At 35.9% G+C, this 21035-nt stretch overlaps 1 protein-coding gene across 3 annotated transcripts in view; it reads left to right on the top strand.

The window, feature by feature from the left end:
• LOC120351137 (gastrula zinc finger protein XlCGF17.1-like) overlaps positions 1–21035 on the top strand; it is a 34259-nt gene that overhangs the window by 8116 nt on the left and 5108 nt on the right. The window contains exons 2-3 of one of the 3 annotated variants that reach the window (XM_039427321.1): positions 7327–7471; positions 12036–13416. In XM_039427321.1, the coding sequence (XP_039283255.1) occupies positions 7327–7471; positions 12036–12976 (1086 nt within the window). In that variant the 3' untranslated portion in view covers positions 12977–13416. Of the gene's footprint in view, positions 1–7326; positions 7472–12035; positions 13417–21035 lie in introns of those variants that run through there. The other 2 variants (XM_039427330.1, XM_039427334.1) reach the window with 2 other exon arrangements.

Below are 21035 nucleotides of genomic sequence, written 5' to 3'. Positions count from 1 at the left end.
ACAAAGCAGGTAGAGCTATCTCTCTCGCTTTGCTCTGTTACCAGATCTGCTTTTGGCAATGTAGGATTGATAATTAATCAACAAAATATTTCATCTTATAAAAATTCATTATGAAATTATAAAAAATTTAATTTCTTGCTTTTTAAAATATAATAGATTACTTTAAACGAATTTTTTTCCTATTGGTCATCTAGTCTATAGAGTAATGAGCTAATTTTTTCTATCCTAAAATACTACTTGAATAATTGAACAGTGAATTTCTTATTAGGAACTCTAACTGCTATTGGTTAATTAATATGTACACTTATTGACTGCACTATAGAAGCTAGATTCACTCAATCACTGCTCTGCTCTTTCACTAGACACTACTTGAACAAGCACTACACTAGTTCAAACGGTTTCCTCCTTTTGAGCCTCCGCACCAACCCTCCATTGTCTAGCAGCTGGATCGCCTCGACGTTGTCATGTTGGTGAAGTCGCCCCTCGTGCCTCTCCGCATGCCTCTGGATCTCGGTGGACACCAGGTCGACGTGCAGGTCTCTATGAAGATCGCTGTTCCTGACATACCAAGGAGCATCCACAATGTTCCTTAGCACTTTGTTTTGAAAACGTTGTAGACATTGATGTTGCTGACTTTGGTACACCCCCAAAGTTGTATACCATACGTCCATACTGGCTTTAATATCTGTTTGTAAAGAAGTACTTTGTTTCGGATTGGAAGGATGGAGTTTCTTCCGATCAGCCAATACAGCTTCTTATATTTGATTCCAAGCTCTTTTCTCTCCTTCTTGACATTTGCCTTCCAGCGAAGCTTTGCGTCCAAGGTCATACCTAGATACTTGGCATCATTAGCATATGGTACAACTTGGTTGTTGATAGTTATTGGTATGGGCAGGTCCTTCTTATTGGTAAAATTTATGTGAATTGACTTTGTTTCATTCAATTTCATTCTCCACTTTCTAGTCTAATCTTGAATTTTGTTGATGGATCTCTGTAGTTTCTCTGTTGCAATATGAATATTACTGTCTACTGATAATATGGCTGTAGTATTCTCATCAAGGCTGGGAATATCGCTGGTATAGAGTAGGTAAAGAACTGGTCCCAGAACACTGCCTTGAGGAACGCCTGCTTTAATTTCCCTCAAATCAGAATATGAACTTTCATGCCTGACCCTAAAGTATCTGTCAGTCAGATAGGATTGTAATATCTATATATATAAAAGCGAAATGGCACTCACTCACTGACTGACTGACTCACTCACTCACTCACTCACTCACTCACTCACTCACTCACTCACTCACTCACTCCTCCCGCATAACTAAATATCTACCGGACCAAAAACGTTCAAATTTGGTAGGTATGTTCAGTTGACCCTTTGGAGGCGCACTAAGAAATCTTTTGGCAATATTTTAACTCTAAGGGTTGTTTTTAAGGGTTTAAAGTTCGTCTTTTAGCATGTATATTCTTCTTCTCCCGATCTCTTATTATAATTGAATTTCCATATCATATGTTACTATAGAACTATAATCTACATAGAGTACCTCTTCGAAACAGTTGTTAACTGGCAACTAAATTAATAATTTTGTCAGGTTGGCATTAAGTTGAGTTGACTTTGTTAGGTTGGCACCAAGTTGAAGATTTAAATGCATTTATCGCGGAAAAATGATTGGGCACTGCTACTCAATCCTGGGAATATTATATTACTAGCAGTCAGGCTCGCTTCGCTCGCCATACCGTTTAGCCAGCCGTTTAGTCTGGACCCCCGACTGGATTGTCCTAACATATGATAAAAATGCCCAAATTCGCTCGCCTGCTGATTTCATTCTTGGACGATCCAGTCGGGGGTCCAGGGGGCGGAGCCCCCTGGCTAGACGGATATGGCGAGCGAAGCGAGCCTGACGGCTAGTATCTGTATATTGCTTTGGTAGCACTTTTTTGAGCTTGAAAATGAGACCTTCATGCCATACTTTATCAAAAGCTTGCCCTATATCAAGGAAAGCTGCTGAACAAATTTTTTTCTCTTCTAAGCACTTCTCTATTACATTTATAATCCGATTCACTTGATCTATTGTTGAGTGTTTCACTCTGAAGCCAAATTGGTGATTTGGAATTATCTGCTGCCTCTCAATTATTGGTTTTAGCCTACTCAGTAAAATCCTTTCAAACAACTTGGATAGGACCGGTAACAATGATATTGGCCTATATGATGATACTTCATGTGGCTCTTTACCTGGCTTCAGTAGCATTATAACCTCTGCTACTTTCCATATTCCTGGTACGAATTTTAGTCTGAAAGAAGCATTAAAAATGTTTGTTAATTTCACTATTGCTTTCCTTGGTAGGTGTTTGAGGACTGAGCCGGTTATCATGTCAAATCCAGGGTTTTTTTGTTATTCAGATCTCTCATTTCTCTTTCACTTCTTCTACTGTGACATGCATTATTTCTTGATTCGGCTGTAAGATATTCTCATCCGCTTCTAAAGTTTCCTCTTCACCTGAGTTGATTGGCTGGAAAACGTTTACAGGATGATCCGCAAATGTCTGTGCCTTTTCATCACTACTCCTTGCCTATTGTCTGTCCTGCTTTCTGAGAGGAGGAGATTGTTGAATGGTTCGTTTTATTTTTTTAGCTGCCTTCCAAAGTGAGTATTCCGTACTGCATTCTGCTGTCAAGTTTCTCAAGTAACTATTAATTGATTCATCCTTGATACATTGAATCTCTCTCCTTAGTTCTTGAGTTAGATTGTTCAAAACTCTTTTGTCTTGGGGGGAACGTGATTGCTGCCATCTCCTTCTAGCTCTTCGTTTTTCAACAATCAATTCTCTGATTTCCGCAGCGTAATTATTTCCAGTTGTTCTTCTTCTGATTTGTGGGGTATTACACCATGCTGCCTGTTGGATATCAGTCACAAACTACTCCAACTCCCGATCAATATGTTCTTCGTTCCTTAATGGTGAGTTCAATTCTATTCTTTCCTCCAGCATCTTTTGAAAGCCATCCCAATCAGTGCGGCTATTTGCTAACGCTGGACAAGTATTTTCCTTCCGTAGAATTGAATCACTCAGAGTGATAATGATGGGTGAGTGGTCGGAATTAAGGTCGAAATATCCTCTAAATGCAAATAATTGACAGATATATTTTTTGTCAGGAAGAAATCTATGAGATCTGGGATTTTCCCAGGAGCTTCGCACCTCATCTCTTTCATTGCTTCGAAGAGCTGTCTTCCCTTGTGAGTTGTTAAGCGCGATCCCCAATGCACGTGCTTTGCATTGAAATCACCACCAAGAATGAATTTTTCTCCTAACATATCAAGCAATGTCGAATACTCCTCTCTTCTGATGGAATATCTGGGAGGACAGTAAATAGCTGCAACAACAAAGTGATAATTACTGCTTGAACTGCTACACCTATCAATTGAATTCTATCACTCTCATGTTTCACTTCTTCATGATGTTGTAGATTGTCTCTGATAATGATGGCACTCCCACCCCTCGCGACATTGCTGGGATTTAAAGCATGATAGATCTTGAAGCCTTTGAATTTGATAAACGATTGATTTGTAAAGTGAGTTTCAGATATAAGACATATATCTATTTTTTCTAGAACTGCTTCTCACTCCTGTTGCCGTTGTAACAATCCATTTGCGTTCCATTCCATTATTTTTAGTGAATGACTCATTTGAATTTCAGTAGTTTACTCTGTTCTAACTTCTGAAATTTAGATTGTAGTGAGGTGATTATTTGCTCTTGTATATCCAGTTTTGCCAAGATTAGCTGCAAAATATTATTGGTGCCTTCTTCTACTTAACTTTTTTGCTCTTCCAATTTCGATCTATTTTCTTTTGAGACAATCTGGGCGAAAGTCAATTTCTTAACTGCACTACCATTGTTTAGATTGTGAGCTTCTGTATTTTCCGTGATTTTTGGTGGGATATTTTGAATGATTCTCTTTCGTGAATCTGCAATAGTTTTTGCTTTAGTAGAATTCCTGATTTTTTGCAATTCGATTGCAACAGTGCAACCTCGATAGCTGGCTGGATGTGCTTCACCGCAATGAATACATTTTGGTAGAGCATCGTTGGGTTTTGAACATTCCTTTGTTTGGTGTTTACCTGCACACTTGACACACCTAGGCTCCTTGTTACAATATTTTTGTGTGTGGCCGTATGCTTGGCAACGTTTGCATTGCGGTATCAGATTGGCCTTCTTCAATGCTTCAACCTCCACTCTACAGCCCAGTATATTTTTCAATTCAAATACTGTTTTTATATCTTCTTCCGCGCTGAATGATACCATGAACATATCTAATGGTTCTCTTGTCTTCCACCTCAGCTTGTTTACAACTTCTAGAACTCTCAATCCTCGTACTTTCAAATCTTCCAGAATCATTTCTGTACTACAAGAGTGATGAAGCTTTTTAATCATCACTCTTATTGGTCTCGACTGTTTATCTTCATAGGAGTGCCAGTTGAGCCCATCTTTAATCAACTCTCTGGTAATATTCCGATAAGTTTCTGAATCAACTGCATTTACTTTAAATGTTTCTTTACTCAACAGTTTTATTCTAAATTTGTCAGCTGGTGACACTTTTTTCAAACTCGTTAGAAGTACATTCAGATTCTTAATACCATCCACAATGATTGGCGGTGGTGGCATTTCTTTCTTCTTCCTCTTCTCCTCCTCTCTGACTGGTTTTACCACGGGAGTGATTTTATTATTCAAATTTTGTTGCTTCTTTTTTGCAGACTCATTTTTGAGTTCTGGCGATGGGGTGCTAAGCTTCCTCTTCTTGGTAGCCCGCTTAGTACGAGTTCTGATCCATTCAGTTTCTTTAGCCAATTCTTCTTCATTTGTCGAGTAGTTCTCGGCTGCTGAGCTGGTTGGCTGTGGGCTATGGATCTTTTTCTCAATATTGAGAAATCTTTTTTCCAAATTCTGCATTTTTTGCAAGAGTTTGGCGTTGCTTCTCTCTAGCTCCTTCCTCTTCTCATCAGATTCCTTCCAGGCGATGAAAAGTACCTGCTCGGTTGAAGATTTGAGTTTATTTGCTTTTATGTATTGATCCGGTGAACACTGGATTTCTGGTGTATTTGCCATGTTGTTGGTGTCCATGCTCTCGTTAGTGGCTTCCTTTTCTTCTTGCTATGATGCAGGAAAACTAGATAGCGTCACTGTATCTGAAGCCTGATAATTGGGAAACTAAAATCAAACTTTGCATAGATTGGGCGGAGCTCCTGAAATTTTTACAGATATGGTAATTGTGGCAGTTGATATAGCTTATCAATGACTATTTTTGGTATGTGTTTGGTCAAAATCGTTGGAGCCGTTTTCGAGGAAATCGCGAAAACCCCTGTTTTTGACAACATTTTCACTATCTTGAATTGCATTTGATCGAAATTTTTCGTGTCGGATCCTTATAGTGTAAGGACATTGAGTTCCAAATTTCAAGTCATTCCGTTAATTGGGAGATGAGATATCGTGTACACAGACGCACATACACTCATACACACACATAAAGACCAATAATCAAAAACCACTTTTTTGGACTCAGGGGACCTTGAAACATATATTAATTTAGAAATTGGGGTACCTTAATTTTTTTCGGAAAGCAATACTTTCCTTACCTATGGTAATAGGGCAAGGAAAGTAAAAAGTTGACCTTCCAGCCCTAAAGCCTTTTATAATACCTTCTGCTTCATCCTACTAACACTTGTAAAATTGATGGCGTCATCAGATCCAATTTCAAAACAAATGATTACACAAACTACTATTCAGATGCTTACTTACTAAGCGCTACAGCCCTGCATAGACCTTGGCCTCCTCAACAATTTGCCTCCATTCATCTCTCTGATTAGCCAGTCACTCTTATAGGCACGCTAGATCTTTTTCCACACCCTGCATGTGTTCTCGGGCGATCTCTTTCCCTCGTTCCCTCCAATCTTTCAACAAGCATCTGCTTCTGCATCCTATTATTCTCCATTCTTTGGACACGTCCCAGCCAGCTGATTATTCTAGACTTTATGAATCCTACTATATCTTTTCTCTGCAGAATGTTACTTATCTTTTAGGAGTTGGGTTGAGTTTTAGGGAGTTGAGTATTTCTCTGTTTTGAGTACCTACATGAAATGTATGTATAATGTATATGTTTACCTGATGACTTTGTCAATACATCTATTTGTTCACGGCAATAAAAACATTTTGAATTTTTGAATTTTAAAAATTTTCTCTCTGCATTGCTTCTGATTCTCCACTCTCCATTTTCGCATATGGGGCCATGAATTCTTTATTACTTTTCTTTCGAAAATCCTCAATGCGTTCATACTTTGGGAGTTGAGAACCCAAGTTTCACAGCCGTACGTCTTAAATGTCTTATCACTACCGGTCTTATAAGTGTTTTATATAGTTTTACTTTCGTGCATCGTGATAAGCCCCACAGTAAGTGGGCTCATTTACATTGAATGAAAAAGACTAAGAAATTGTCAAAAAACCACTGATTTATTGATAATTAGAAATACCGGTTTCGGTTATTACACCATTGTCAATCTCTGATAAACTAAAACTGAATACAAGAGCAGCAGAATTTATACTAGTAGGCGAGTACTGCTATTGGTCGAGGGCATGAACGCCTGCCATTGGCCTAGCTAGACAGTCTCCTCCCCCTCAATGGTGTGACAAAATGGCGACTTAAGCAACAGAATGATAATAAAATTTTTAATTATTTTTATAACTTTTATTTTTTTTATATTAATCATGGCGATTCTGTTGCTTAAGCCGCTATTTTGTCACACCGTTGAGGGGGAGGAGACTGTCTAGCTAGGCCAATGGCAGGCGTTCATGCCCTCGACCAATAGCAGTACTCGCCTACTAGTATAAATTCTGCTGCTCTTGTATTTAGTTTTAGTTTATCAGAGATTGACAATGGTGTAATAACCGAAACCGGTCTTTCTAATTATCAATAAATCAGTGGTTTTTTGACAATTTCATAGTCTTTTTCATTCAATATGAATAATTACCACAATATCAACTTCTCAACAACACAAAAAGGGCTTATTTACCCTACTTTCACCTCACTTCAAGGTAAAACTTGTTGCTCTTGAGAAAATGACATGCTCACAAAGTAGTATACTCATTAGCACTACAGAATCAATTTGGCTAGTACCTATCCAGTTCAATGATCTCTAGATTTGTTATAGGTACTACATGTGATGCTATCTTATTTACAGGATTTTATATGGCTATTTACATTAAGGTTTGCGAATTTTCGATCTCTCTGTGAAACATGGATTCATTGTCATGGCCTCATAGATTGTGATGTGAATATTGCAGATGGCAGTGGAGAAGAAGAGAGATAGCAGCCAAGAACCAACGCCAGGGTGCAGCACTGCATACTCTACAACCAATGACGATGATGAAAATGATGATGGCCAACAATGTGTTGGATATTTTTGTGAAACCCTTATCAAAGAGGATGGTGAGATTCATTTCAACTATGCTTTAATTTAATAAAGAAAAGAATTGACCTAGACGTGTACGGGATAGGTTACACGAATTACGTCTGAACTACAGATCTGATTAAGGCTAGCTTCACACGCATTCGGTTTCATTCGGTTCAGTTCGTTGCCGTAAACGAATGAGGCTTTCATTCATATCAGGTTTTAATTCGTACCGGTTCTAATTAGGTATTTCCTTCTCCAACACAGCTGTGTTTGGATTTTTACAATATTCATGCTGGTAATAAAATATAAAAGCTGGTGTTCAAATAGTAAGATGTGATTTCTTGAACAACAACATTTTCAATTTAATTAAAAATTTTGAACTATTTGAATAGTTTATTTTTGATTTTATTAATTTTGGACGTTCAGAGTGATTATTTTTTTCAATTGAAAATTCGTTTCAATTATGACACATGGTACATAACGTTCATCTCTTCTCTCCATTAATAAAATCATGTAATTTTCATGGAAAAATAAAAATAATGAAAATTCTCCCTGAGTTTTAATTTTATCTTAATATTTTTTAGCAAACTATTCATTGAGAAAAAAAGCTCCAGAGAACTAACAGAAATGATTTGACCATATGATTTTGACATGGAAGATTTTTAAACAGATAATCATGATATCAGGTTAAAATAAAAACAAAAAAAGCGAGCGTGTGTAAAAGACTTTGTTTTTATTTCCGGTTTCCTAGCAACGAATTCTAATATGATAAAACCTATTCATGTCGAGGGGGCGTTCGGTGCTATGCGGTTGCTATTCGGTACCGAATTCAAACCGAATCACTGTTTCACACTTATCGGAATTTGCCAAAAACGAAACGAACCGAATGTGTGTGAAACTAGCCTAACTTGAAATTTTGCATTAATATTCTTAATTTACCGAGGATGGTTACATGCCTATTTTAAATTCTTCCATAGTTTAGTAGGTCAAGTTTTCAGATTTTCAAGTTTTTAATTAGACCTTTACGGAGCTTGACTTACCTGCTGCTTATAAATATATTTTTTAATATGATTTAATAAATATGCAAGTAAATAAAGTTCAAGTTCAAGTTCATTTATTGACACACTTTACAATTTACAATAATAAATAATACACAAAAACATTACAAAACAATAATATAAAGTGGTTAGGTAACCTCATTTGAAAAAACGTGTTGAGGCACCATCACACTGAAAATAAAGAAAGAGTAGCTTAGAGCCTAGCAAAAATTATATAAAAACTTGATAAATGTTTACAATACAGAGAAAAAAATATGTTGAAGAGTACTAAGAGATAAACTGTCCCTTCATAAATGTATCATTCACTGCAATATGATAATATCAAAAATACAATATAAAAGTAACTATACTATCTAAACAGAAACTCAACATCTTCTAGTAAAAACAACCAAGATTTCAATTCCTTGAGAAAAATTCTTAAACTTAAACTAGAGGACACATGGAAAGGTAGATAATTATAAAACTTTAAAGCACAAAAAGTAAAAAACCTACGAAAAGCTTCAACATTAGCCTTCAACAGAATGACCTTATTTTGAAATCTCAAACGACTAGAGTAAACTCTAGCATTACTTTGAACATTTCCTCCTCTAATGAAAAATATTCTTAAAACTCTAAATATCTTGTTAATTTAAGACCCATTTTACACAGAACGGACGTCTGCCAGAGACATGGTACAGATCTATGTGCATTTTATTTCTATCACATTCGTCAGGTCTTCTGTCGTTTTAAGCAAGTGGCGTTCCGTACCATGATGGACAACAAAGATACATAGTGACGCAGTGAGCATTAAGTTTGGATTCAGTCCCGGTCTCTCAAGTTGATCCCTGGACCGATTTACCCCTTCCACAGCATCAAGACCTGTAGTGAAGTCCACGTTATAATGGCAGTGGAGAAAGATAGGTTCACCTGGTGACTGGATTAGGTGCAGAAGAATATCTGTCTATAGTGAGGTCCACTTTATAATGACAGTGGAGAAAGATAGGAGCGTTGCTGATTCTCTGCCTTGCCACTGCCTTAGGATAGCTGATACCGGTATATCTGATGTTATAATTATTATTAGCTCTTCATTCCTGTTTAGAATAATAAATTATATTTTATCGTCAAGGAAATATTTTTTCAATAATTTAATAATAACTTACATAATTGTGATTGAATATTTTGTTAATTGACGTATGATAGACAATATATCAACACTCAAGATAATCAAAATATCAGGGCACCGAGCTCCGCTCTGGAGTACAAAAGCATATAAAACTTATTACGAAAGAAGAAGAAGTTATAATATATTTATAGTAGTTCATACAGAAAGGTTCTATCTAATCACATCGGATTGAAATCAATTCCCAGAGGAATGCAAAAATTTCTCTCACAAAATCATGTTAAATTTTAATCCTGATTAATTTCACGTGAACCAAATCAGGGAAGACCATTTCAAAAAGATAGCTCATCTGTTTTGTTCTACTGGAATTAATCAGGATTAAAATTTAATCGGCTTTTGTACAACCGGCTCTAAGTACCTGATTGAATGATTACAAAAGTTCAACAGCTGAGTCATAATTTTTTCTCAGTCCCACACACATGCACTCCCTCACTCACTTCCATCATCAACAGACGACGAAATTGTCAACTGTTTTTCCAAGGATGAATAAATCATTTTAATGTACTTCAGCGAGTTTTCCCCGGGATGAGACCTCTAGTTCAATCGTGTTTTTATATTATAAACCTACTATGTTCTGAATTTCGTGAGAATCGTTAGAGCCGTTTTCGAGAACCGGTAAAATACAAACATATAAACAGAAATTGCTCGTTTAATACTGTAGTATAGGATACTGCTATTATTTATTTATTTATTCATTCATATGCAATTATAACGTGGAACTCACTATAGAGTGCATATTATTATTTTAAGTCAACCAGCTGAGTTGTTGCTGGCTATTTTAGTCGCCGCCCCCGTTTAAAAAAGTACTGAATCTCACAGTTGCTGGCGCAGGTTCTCATGGCGAAGGGAAAACTGCCGACCAGGGCGAGTATACGGACTGTGTGAGATACAAAAACAGCTACAAAAATGTAATACCCGAAATCATTGTGTCATTAAAGAAAATAGAAAGGGTGCAAGTGTTTATTTATAATTAAACTATCAAGTAGCCTATAGAAATAAATTAAAAATATAGTAAAGATTTTATCAACTTTCAACAAAGAAATTTGTTCTTCAATTAGACTCATCTAAAGACAAACAACTGTTTGATGACTATATTAATCAAATGGAGTGGCCGTAGTCGAGTGAATCAGATGCTGGCTTTATGATTCAGAGGCCCGGGTTCAAATCCCGGTCCGGGCAAGATATTTATATCTCGGGCTACTCCCGTGTTTCGGATGGACACGTTAAGCCGTCGGTCCCGGCTGCCTAAAAAGCAGTCGTTAGGTCATGTCAGAGGCCCTGAAATTGATCAGTTGCGACCTGAAAATTCTGACACAAGACCTGAGCCAGCCACTCGATATTATTATTATTTTATATTAATCAAACAATATTATGATATACATATACATGATAATTATATGATCATACTTTCGACTGTATGATGATGCCCTGATCCAGTTACTTTTTTGCATGATCAAAAACTTAATACTATAGTGATATAATGGCAGTGGATAAAGATAGGAGGAAAACGTTGCCAATCCTCTGTCTTGTCAATGCCTTCTATAGACGGTAGCAGATACAGGTTTATTAATGCAATATTAACTGTTCATTCTCGTTGAAAAAAATAAATTATATTTTATCAAGCAAGAAATGATACTTTTCAATAATTCCATAATGAATTTTCATGATTAAGATGCAATATTTTGTTAATTAATTATCAATTCTACATTGTTGAAAGACGACGATTTGGCAAGAGATCAGAGCGAGAAAGAGATATAGCGCTATCCGCTTTGTTGAAAGAAAGACAAGGATAGCAATACCATTGCTAATCAAACACTGCCATTATAACGTGGACCTCACTATAGGGTAGAAGCTTTGACCATAGACATTCATGTCTATAGTCAATGGTAGAAGTGAGAAGTAAGCGGAGAGATTGAGAGATAGAGAGGTATGCATTATATATTTACTCATACATTCACAGATACATTCATTCTCGTTGAAAATAATCAATGATGTTTTATTAATAAATTATATTTTTTAATAATTTCATAGTGTATTTACATAATTAAGATTAAATATTTTGTTAATTAATTATTAATTCTACATTTTTAAAAGACGCAAAAGAGCAAAGTGGGAAAGAGATAGCGCTATCTACTTTGTTAAATGAAAGACAAGGATAGCAATACCATTGCTAACCAAACACTGCCATTATAACGTGGACCTCACTATAGAAGTGAGGGCAATGACCCGAGAGCAATGTTCCTTGGTCTTGGGTTGAAAAGCAGCTACGTGAAAATCTAGAGGCATGGATGGTAACCGTCTGAATGTACCAGATCAGATGTTTCATTCGTTTATCTTAAACTCTCATTAGCTATCCATTATTTGTTTTATCGATGTTTGCAGTTGAACAAGAGGCAGGAGGATGTTCAGTGGAGAGTGAACCGGAGATAAGGCCTTCAAACTGCAGCACATCTGAAACTGCCAATGCAACAGAAGTGGGTGGACTGAATGCACATTCAATCTTTCCCATGGAAGAGTGCACTGAGCCATCTGTGGCTGGCAAAGAGACCAAGCTCTACAGCTGTACGGACTGCAGCTATAAAACTCCCTGGATCCAAGGTTTCAAGAGACACATGAGAAAACACACTGGTAACAAGCCTTTCAGTTGTGATTTTTGTGAATATAAATGTTCTGAATCATGTACTTTGAAAGTGCACCTCAGAACACATACAGGAGAAAAACCATACAGCTGCAAATTTTGTGACTACAAAAGCAAGCGATCAAGTGATTTGAAAGGACATATTAGAACACATGCAGGAGAAACACTTCTTAGCTGTAAACTGTGTGACTATAAATGTGCTCATACAAGCTCTTTAAGAATACATATCAAAACACACACAGGAGAAACACCGTTCAGCTGCAAATATTGTGACAATAGATTTGCTCGATCAAGTGATCTGAGAGCACATATCAGAACACATACAGGAAAAGAACCTTTCAGCTGCACACTTTGTGACTATAAATGTTCTTCTTCAAGTGTTTTGAAAGCTCATATCAGAACACATACAGGAGAAACACCTTTCAGCTGCGAGCTTTGTGACTTTAAATGTGCTCAGTTAAGTAATTTAAAAAGACATGTCAGAACACATACCAAAGAAAAACCTTTCAGCTGCGAATTTTGTCACTATAAATGTGCTAGTTCAAGTAATTTGAAAATACATATCAGAACACATACTGGAGAAATACCTTTCAGCTGCCAATTCTGTGACTATAAATGTGCTCGTTCATGTTATTTGAAAGTACATCTTAGAACACGTCATACAGGAGAAACAACTTCTAGCTGAGACTTCATAATAGGACACTCATACTAGATAAATCTAAATTTGAAGGTTCAGTATTCAGAATATAGGGCCATGTAATGAAAAACCTCTGCATTTTTGGCTTTAAATATCGGGGCACCGAGCATTGCTCGTCATTCATTTATTGATAAACAGAGCACAATAATTATTCAAAATGATTGGGGAAGGACTAACAGGTACAGCCCAAAACTGTTTCTTCCCCGAATTTCGATTTAACACTATAAATGGTCCAAAAATTAGGTTATGTTTCATAAACTTGAATTCAGGTCCAATTTTCAGTCAAAATATTTAAAAACAGAAAAGTTCTAATTTAGATTGTTTACAAACCAAATTGAATAACAAAATAACACTCACTAATCACTTAAAACTGTAAAATAATGATTCTTTGAATATTATGATATACTCTAATTTAAAGTGATAAACCATGTCATGTCAACAAATCAGAATATTTTGATAGAGTCTATTAAAATTTCTAGATAATATTTCTCGCGAGATATGGTAAGCTGTTTGAATGATTACACAGCTGATCTCCCACACAGGCACACGCATCTTCTTTTATCGACAGACGACAAAATCTGTTCTTCCAAGGATGAATTATCCTTTTTATGTCCTTCAGAGAGTTTTTCCAGGGATGAGACCTAGTGCAATCGAATCTTTATATTATAAACCTACTATGTTCTGAATTTCGTGAGAATCGTTAGAACCGTTTTTGAGATCCGGTGAAATACAAACATCTAAACATATAAACAGAAATTGCTCGTTTAATAGTATAGGATAAGCACAAATGAATTGAATTAGAATATAAGTAACTGAACATCTGATAACAAATACATAAGAAAACACAAGTCGTATGATGATTCAATATCATCACATTTTCCCTCCTTTAGAAATTCAATAATTAATAGTGTTTCAAATAGGAAGGCACTTTGCGCTCTCTATAAGATCTTCGCAGGATGCCATCAGGAGGATCTGCTTCATCACTCAGGCTTGATCCTGTACTGCGTGTATCATCATCATTTACTTTATTGTTCTCAGGCTCTGCTTGATCCTGTATTTGTATCATCTGGATTTCCATAATATTTTTCTCGATTGTTTTCTCCTCGAGGTGCTAGGTTCTTTAGTGATACGGTTGTCTCTCTTCCATCATTAAGCCGTACCTTGGCAAACTGTGGGTTGATTTGAAGAATATTTGTATAGGGACTCTCATTAGCACTCTGAAGGGGCAAGCCAAGTTGGAAGTTCTATACCATTAGATGATTGTCTATAGTGTCGGAACATTCTATCATGTGGCGTCTCATTAGTAGCCGTGCACACCAATACCTACTATTACTTCAGACCCCACAACTAATTAATGACGTCATAACATGTAGATTGATTTTTCCTAGAATCATAGTAGTTTCTACTAGCTTATCAATGTACGCTCTCTAACTATTGTTACTGTATCGATTTTTTATTGGGTAAAATACTATTCAACTTCCAGATTAAAGACATTTCTATTTTATTCAATAGAAATTTTATTGAAATAAAAACACATTATTCCACAAATACAATAATTTCTCCATATTTTCAGCTTGATAGACATATTTGATTCAGTTATTGAGCTATTGATAAATTTATCTCAAACAAAAATACTTAATAACAATCTTTATCAGAATCAAGGGAGAGGTAAATCAAAGGTAAACCAAATTAGATTTAACTCTTTTTTAGGAAAGAGGCTCCCACAGACTTGATCACAAAAAATCTGTGGTAGAGAGAAACCCATCAGAATGTTTTTCAGTTAGGTAAAACCTTCAATCTTATGATGTTATGGACATTTCCAACACTTGCATTTACTTTTTGATTTATTAGTTCAATTATAGTTCTTTTACACACTTTACTTACACTCTTCTTTCACACTCTAATTATACTGATATTTCACATTTTATTTACACTGTTCTTTTACACTTCATGTAAACTGTTGTTTTGTAGGATTGAAGTTATTTCTTCTTATCGCTTGTATACATTTTCGTTTCAAAGTTTAATTTCTCGGAAAAGAAAATACAGAAACTTTTGGAGTCTTGTTATAATTCCCGCGACAATTGGGTACATAACAACAGAATCCTATGATTTGAAATCCCAAGTTTACCATTACTTTTCACAAACGAATATTAGAAGAATGATGAACAACCCATATTCTTTGAAATGGAAGACTGTGAAAATAGAATTCGTAATTGGAATTTTGTTGGTTACCACAATTAGATGTGATAACAAGCATCAGCGCTCTTATTTCGCTTGCCTTTCGGCAGTAGATCATCGAGCTACATGTGATGACGTCATAGTTTATCATAGCTTCAGTTGTGAGGCCTGAAGTAATAGTAGGTATTGGCACAATAGGGATCGAATATAATGTAGAGAATCTGGAAGCACTGTTAAATCCAATATAAGAGACACTGAGCGCCAAATTGTACCATTTTCCCGTTCAATTTGGCCATTTCCTAGTGGATTATAAGGTGATTACATGGAAGTGGCTACTCCTTGATTGTGAAGAAATCCCTGCAGCTCTCTGCATGCATTCGAAAGAGGTTCCTCGGTCAGTAACTACACTAGTAGTTCTGTGAACAGTAGACCTCGCGCAGTTATAAACCATAGCCTCCTCTGCCCATACTGTTCATCAGAGTACATCCTATCTGTAAATTGTGTCGGCGAGATATCGGTGTGAAAACGGCTAATAGCTGTTGGGGTTTGTGTATCGAAAATGCTAACTCCAAAAGCTATAATCTCCTTCAGGACCTACTGGCAACAGGTCAGCCCGAGTTGAAAGCAGAGAAAGGTCGAGAGAAAATACTATGTTACTTTCAGTTATTATTCGCATGCAATTAATAGTTCACACGTCAGCTGATTTCCAACAAAGTTACATTGAGATATTATAATACAATAATCCACTCGACAGCTGATTTATGATAAAATATCGGGGACCGAGCTTCGCTCTGGAGTACAAAAGCATAAACAATTTATTACGAAAGAAGAAATTATAATAACATTCATACAGAAATGTTCTATCTAATCACAGTAAATTGAGATTAATACCAAGAGGAATGCAAAAATTTTCCTCTCAAAGGCCCAGTTGTACAAAAGCCGTTTAAATTTTAATCCTGATTAACTTCACGTGAACCAAATCAGAGAAGACCATTTCAAAAAGATGGATCTACTGGAATAAATCAGGATTGAAAATAACCCGGCTTTTTTGCAACCGGCACTAAGTACCTGATTGAATGATTACAAAAACTCAACAGCTGAGTCATAATTTTAACACAGTCCCACACACATGAACTCTATCTGGACAAGGATCAGCAATTGGAAACCTGGAGTATTCATCAATTATTGTCAACAGATTTTTGTTTTTTTGTTTTTGAAGGAAGAGGACCCTTGAAGTCCATGCTTCTCATTCTTCTTTATCTAACCCAATGTGCAGTTTTCACAGAGTTTTTTGGTCGCCTCGGATCCATCCATGCTAATTCTTTCAAATGGATGTGTCGCCTTTTCCAGTTTCTTGAAAAATTGAGGATTTATAGCATTACATGCTCGACATGATGAATCATTTTTCTGACATCCTCAACTGAATAGGATAAATTATGGGCTCTTACCCAATGGATCATTCTGGTTACTCCAGGGTGACATAGGTCTTTCTTTTTTTGTAATACGCTCCAGAACAGAAAGTCATTATAACTCTCCAATTAATACAATCCAGAGGCTTTTCAATCTCTTTTCTTGGCGCCTAGACGTCTTTGGATGCTCTCGTGGCAGATTCCGCAACACTCTGAAGGGCTTAAATTAGGATAGATATTTGTGGCCATGTTTCCGTATGACATTTTTTCTTTTTTTATGACATTTTTTTTCTTTTTTATGACAATTTTTTTTCTTTTTTTATGACATTTTTTCTTTTTTTATGACTTTTTTTTCTTTTTTTTCTTCTCAGTGCTCACATGATTCTTTGTTTTGTATTACATGGTTTGTGCTCATGTAAGATATTGTAAGTGCATATTTTTCCACCTCTCATCTTTTCTCTTGGAGAGTAGTTTTGGCAATAAATATAAGATAGGATTCTTTTTATAAAAAAAACATATTTCTATTATTGAAACGCTTTTTTTGTTATTTAATTTATTTTGTTCTTATTTTATTTTACTCTTGTTTTATTCTTAGCTCGTTATTTATTTTAAATCTAATTTTTGAATGAATAATGTTGTAATGTTTCAAGGAGACATAGATAAGGTTTAACCTGTTTGTTGTCTTCATGTATCTATTTATGCAAAATAGATAGAATGTGGTCGAAAACTGGTTGAATTGAGCTGGATCCATGATTGAAATATTTTTGAAGGTCTTGAATTATAAGGTCTTGAAGTCACTTGAAAAAATATTATATTTTCTTAACTTTTACAATCGAAACTTTTACCATCGTCGCCAACTATTGTAACTATTGGCATTTCATTTTAATCCTCGTCGCCAAATAATGTAATTGAACATAATATGAAAATTAAATAAGCCATGATTGAATAGAAATTACTTATTAATGTTTACACTGTGAATGGTAGATACGTAACTCAATTTGCATATTGAATCAACATCAATATTATGTTGCCAGGTAGGGACATCACAGCATCTAAGATTCTAGTCTGTTGGGATCTGGGTAGATAGTCTTTTCCTTAATAATATAGCAAAGGAGATCAATTTCTGAATTTGCAAAAAAGGTTTTTCCATATTTATTGTCAATTTGTACTTGTGCACAGCATTCATAAAGTTGTTTAAGTTTCTATCATGCGCTTCTGTTGTAGCTACTCAAATAGTAACGTCATCGAGATACAAATGTACTTGAGAGATTCTCCTTTTGAATGATATCATCAATCACTCGTTGGAAGTGGCCGTAGTCGAGTGGATTAGATGCTGGCTTTGTAATCCAAAGGCCCGGGTTCGAATCCCAGCCCGGGCAAGATTTTTTTCTCGGGTCACTCGGTCCCGAGTGCCTAAAAAGCAGTCGTTAGGTCATGTCAGAGGCCCTGAAATTGATCAGTTGCGACCCGAAAACTCTGACACCAGATCTGAGCCAGCCAGGTCACACGATATTATTATTATTATTATATACTCGTTGGAAGGCAGCAACCCCGTTTGTCACTCTAAAAGGTATTCGTATAAACTGAGTCGGCCAGCTGCTTCAATAGCCGCATATAATTTGTCACAGTTCCTGATTGGTATCTGGTGATAAGCACTTCGAATGTCTAAAAATATCAGAATATCTAGCAACCTTTTCAACTACTTCTTCTATATTCGGTAGAGGGTAAGCGTCCAGTGGAGTAAATCTGTTAATCTATCACCATATGCTTTTTATGATTGTCATTGGAAGTTACAAGCACTTGAGCTCTCCATGGGGAGTCACTTGGCTCTATGATACCTTCTTTTATCAGTTTATCTATCTCTTGAGTAATGAATTCCGTGTCGGTTTAATTGTAACGTCTTGATTTAACAAGGCAGAATATACACCCACATGAGACTAGAGGGAGACAGAGGCTGGACGAGCCCAACCAAAGTCTGAGCAGGACTCGATCGAGCTATGCCCATCAGTCTGTCAGGCTCTTCAACAAGCTGCCGGTGATGGCTAGGAATCTGCCTGCCGGCAAATTTCGAAGGGTCGTGAAAGGCTTATTGTTGGATAATCCTTTATACTCACTTCGTGAGTTTTTACTTTCCTTGCCCTATTACCATAGGTAAGGAAAGTATTGCTTTCCTAAAAAAATTAAGGTACCCCAATTTCATAATTTCTATACGTTTCAAGGTCCCCTGAGTCCAAAAAAGTGGTTTTTGGGTATTGGTCTGTGTGTGTGTGTATGAGTGTATGTGCGTCTGTGTACACGATATCTCATCTCCCAATTAACGGAATGACTTGAAATTTGGAACTTAAGGTCCTTACAATATAAGGATCCGACACGAACAATTTCTATCTGATGCTATTCAAGATGGCGGATAAAATGGTAAAAATGTTGTCAAAAACAGGGTTTTTCGCGATTTTCTCGAAAACGGCTCCAACGATTTTTATTAAATTCATACCTAGAAAAGTCATTGATAAGCTCTATCAACTGCGACAAGTCTCATACCTGTAAAAATTTTAGGAGCACTGCACCATCTATGCAAAGTTTGATTTTAGACTCTCAATTATCAGGCTTCAGATACAATTTAAACAAAAAATTTCAAATGGAAAAGATTGAGCATAAAAATCTCTACAATTAATGTTCAGTAGCATTTTCACCTAAAATTGAAAATAAGCTCGAAATTAGAGAAAATAAGATTATTCAATTGCAAACTGTTAGCAACTGTTGATTCTATCAAATCATTCACTATGAAGAGATAGCAGACTTCGTGTGTCTGCAGCGCTATTGTCCTGTCACCAGGTGGCTCAGATCTTAGAAAAGTAGACTTGAGATGCGCGGGAACACTAGCGTCAGTGTTGATCAGCAGCTTGGTGAGCGCCTATTTTTGATTAATTTCTTCTCTTTTGCTTGTTTTCTTTTGGACTAGTAGGTCGACTGGCCTACTTGTTCCTTTTTGTGTTCTCATGACTTGTCCCTGGGGGTTTTATGCCCACCTTATAAAATAACTGAATAACAGCAGTGCGTTTAGTGTTTGAAACAGCGAAAAAGGTTTGACTTGAGCAGCGGCAAGACCAAATACTTGTATTGGGTATTTTGTTTCATCAAAAGCCATATACAGACCAGAATGATAGACAATAGATCATGACCGAGTAATGGAGAATCAGATTTTTGTGCTTGTGACCAAGAATTGAGAGGTTAACCGAGCATTGTCCAACAACTGATGATCGGAGAGAGGTGGTAGCCATACACGTTTGTTCATTAGAGGGGTAAATTTCCAATCTCAGATATTTTGCAAGTTTTTTATTAACAAAACTACTGGAACTGCCAGTGTCAATTAGCGCAGCTACTCTAAATCATTCAACAATGCCAAATCTTTTGGTAGAGAGTTAGTGGGGAAGATATTTTTAATATTCTTTCCGAAGAATGGATGTCCAAAGCTCCGCCAATTTATGTAGATGCATAACAATATGATTATTATCTATAGTTATTATATTACAAATTGCTTTTTCATATCATATACAGTTCAATAATTATTTTCTTAGTCTATATTATGTAAATTCATCTATAATTTTGCTGTATTGTAAGCTATTGTATATAAGTGTATAAGCCAGTATATATTGTAATCTACATAAATAAAGTACTCAATCAATCAATCAATTAAATCAATGCCGGTACAGTAGCTTTACTGAGTCCTGAAGGTGATGGAATACAGATTTCAGCTTCTGATACTAGTTTATTATTCTATGATTTTTTAGTTTGAAGTTCATGTGCAAATATCTCATTAACTGGCCTATTATACAATTATTGTAATGAACTTAGAGCATTGGTATACGTACCAAAGTGACTTATTCGTTCGAATACTGCTGGAGATATGAAATTGATTGGTATTTTGAGTTTTTCTGCATCCGTTGCTTGTATTGTTGAAGTTAGATCCATTCCGTTTGAGCTGTGGCCGAGTTTGCGTCCAAATCCAAAACTTCAAGCTTCAAGATGTGATCCATTTGCGTTCTGAGTTTTATAAGATTAATGTTTGATAAATTTAACTAAATTAGAACGAAAGAAAATCTTTTCAGTATTTACAAGGCTTTATCAAACATTAATGATACATTAAAATGAAACATGCAATTGATTGCTTTAGTAACTAATGATCATTATGATCAATATTATCATATATTGATTCTTAAAACTGTGATACTACTACTCTTCTTCAAATAAGAACTTTATGTAATTTGTGCAATGTATGTTATTATGTGTTATTTTTGTGTGTGACTCGATATTGTAAAAATTAAAATGCAGAATTAAATAGTTGAATTTGTGGACTCATTCATAAACTTGATACAAGACATTATGGTAATTATTTTTAGACGAATGTATTTCAATTTAATTACTTTTCAACCTTAATTGCATGAATGTTTTAATAGTATTAT

The sequence above is a fragment of the Nilaparvata lugens genome, chromosome 1 (genome assembly GCF_014356525.2).
Source record: "Nilaparvata lugens isolate BPH chromosome 1, ASM1435652v1, whole genome shotgun sequence".
Classification (NCBI taxonomy): Eukaryota; Metazoa; Arthropoda; class Insecta; order Hemiptera; family Delphacidae; genus Nilaparvata; species Nilaparvata lugens.
Note: the sequence above shows the minus strand (reverse complement) of the source record. Positions and strands in the feature narration are given on the sequence as shown.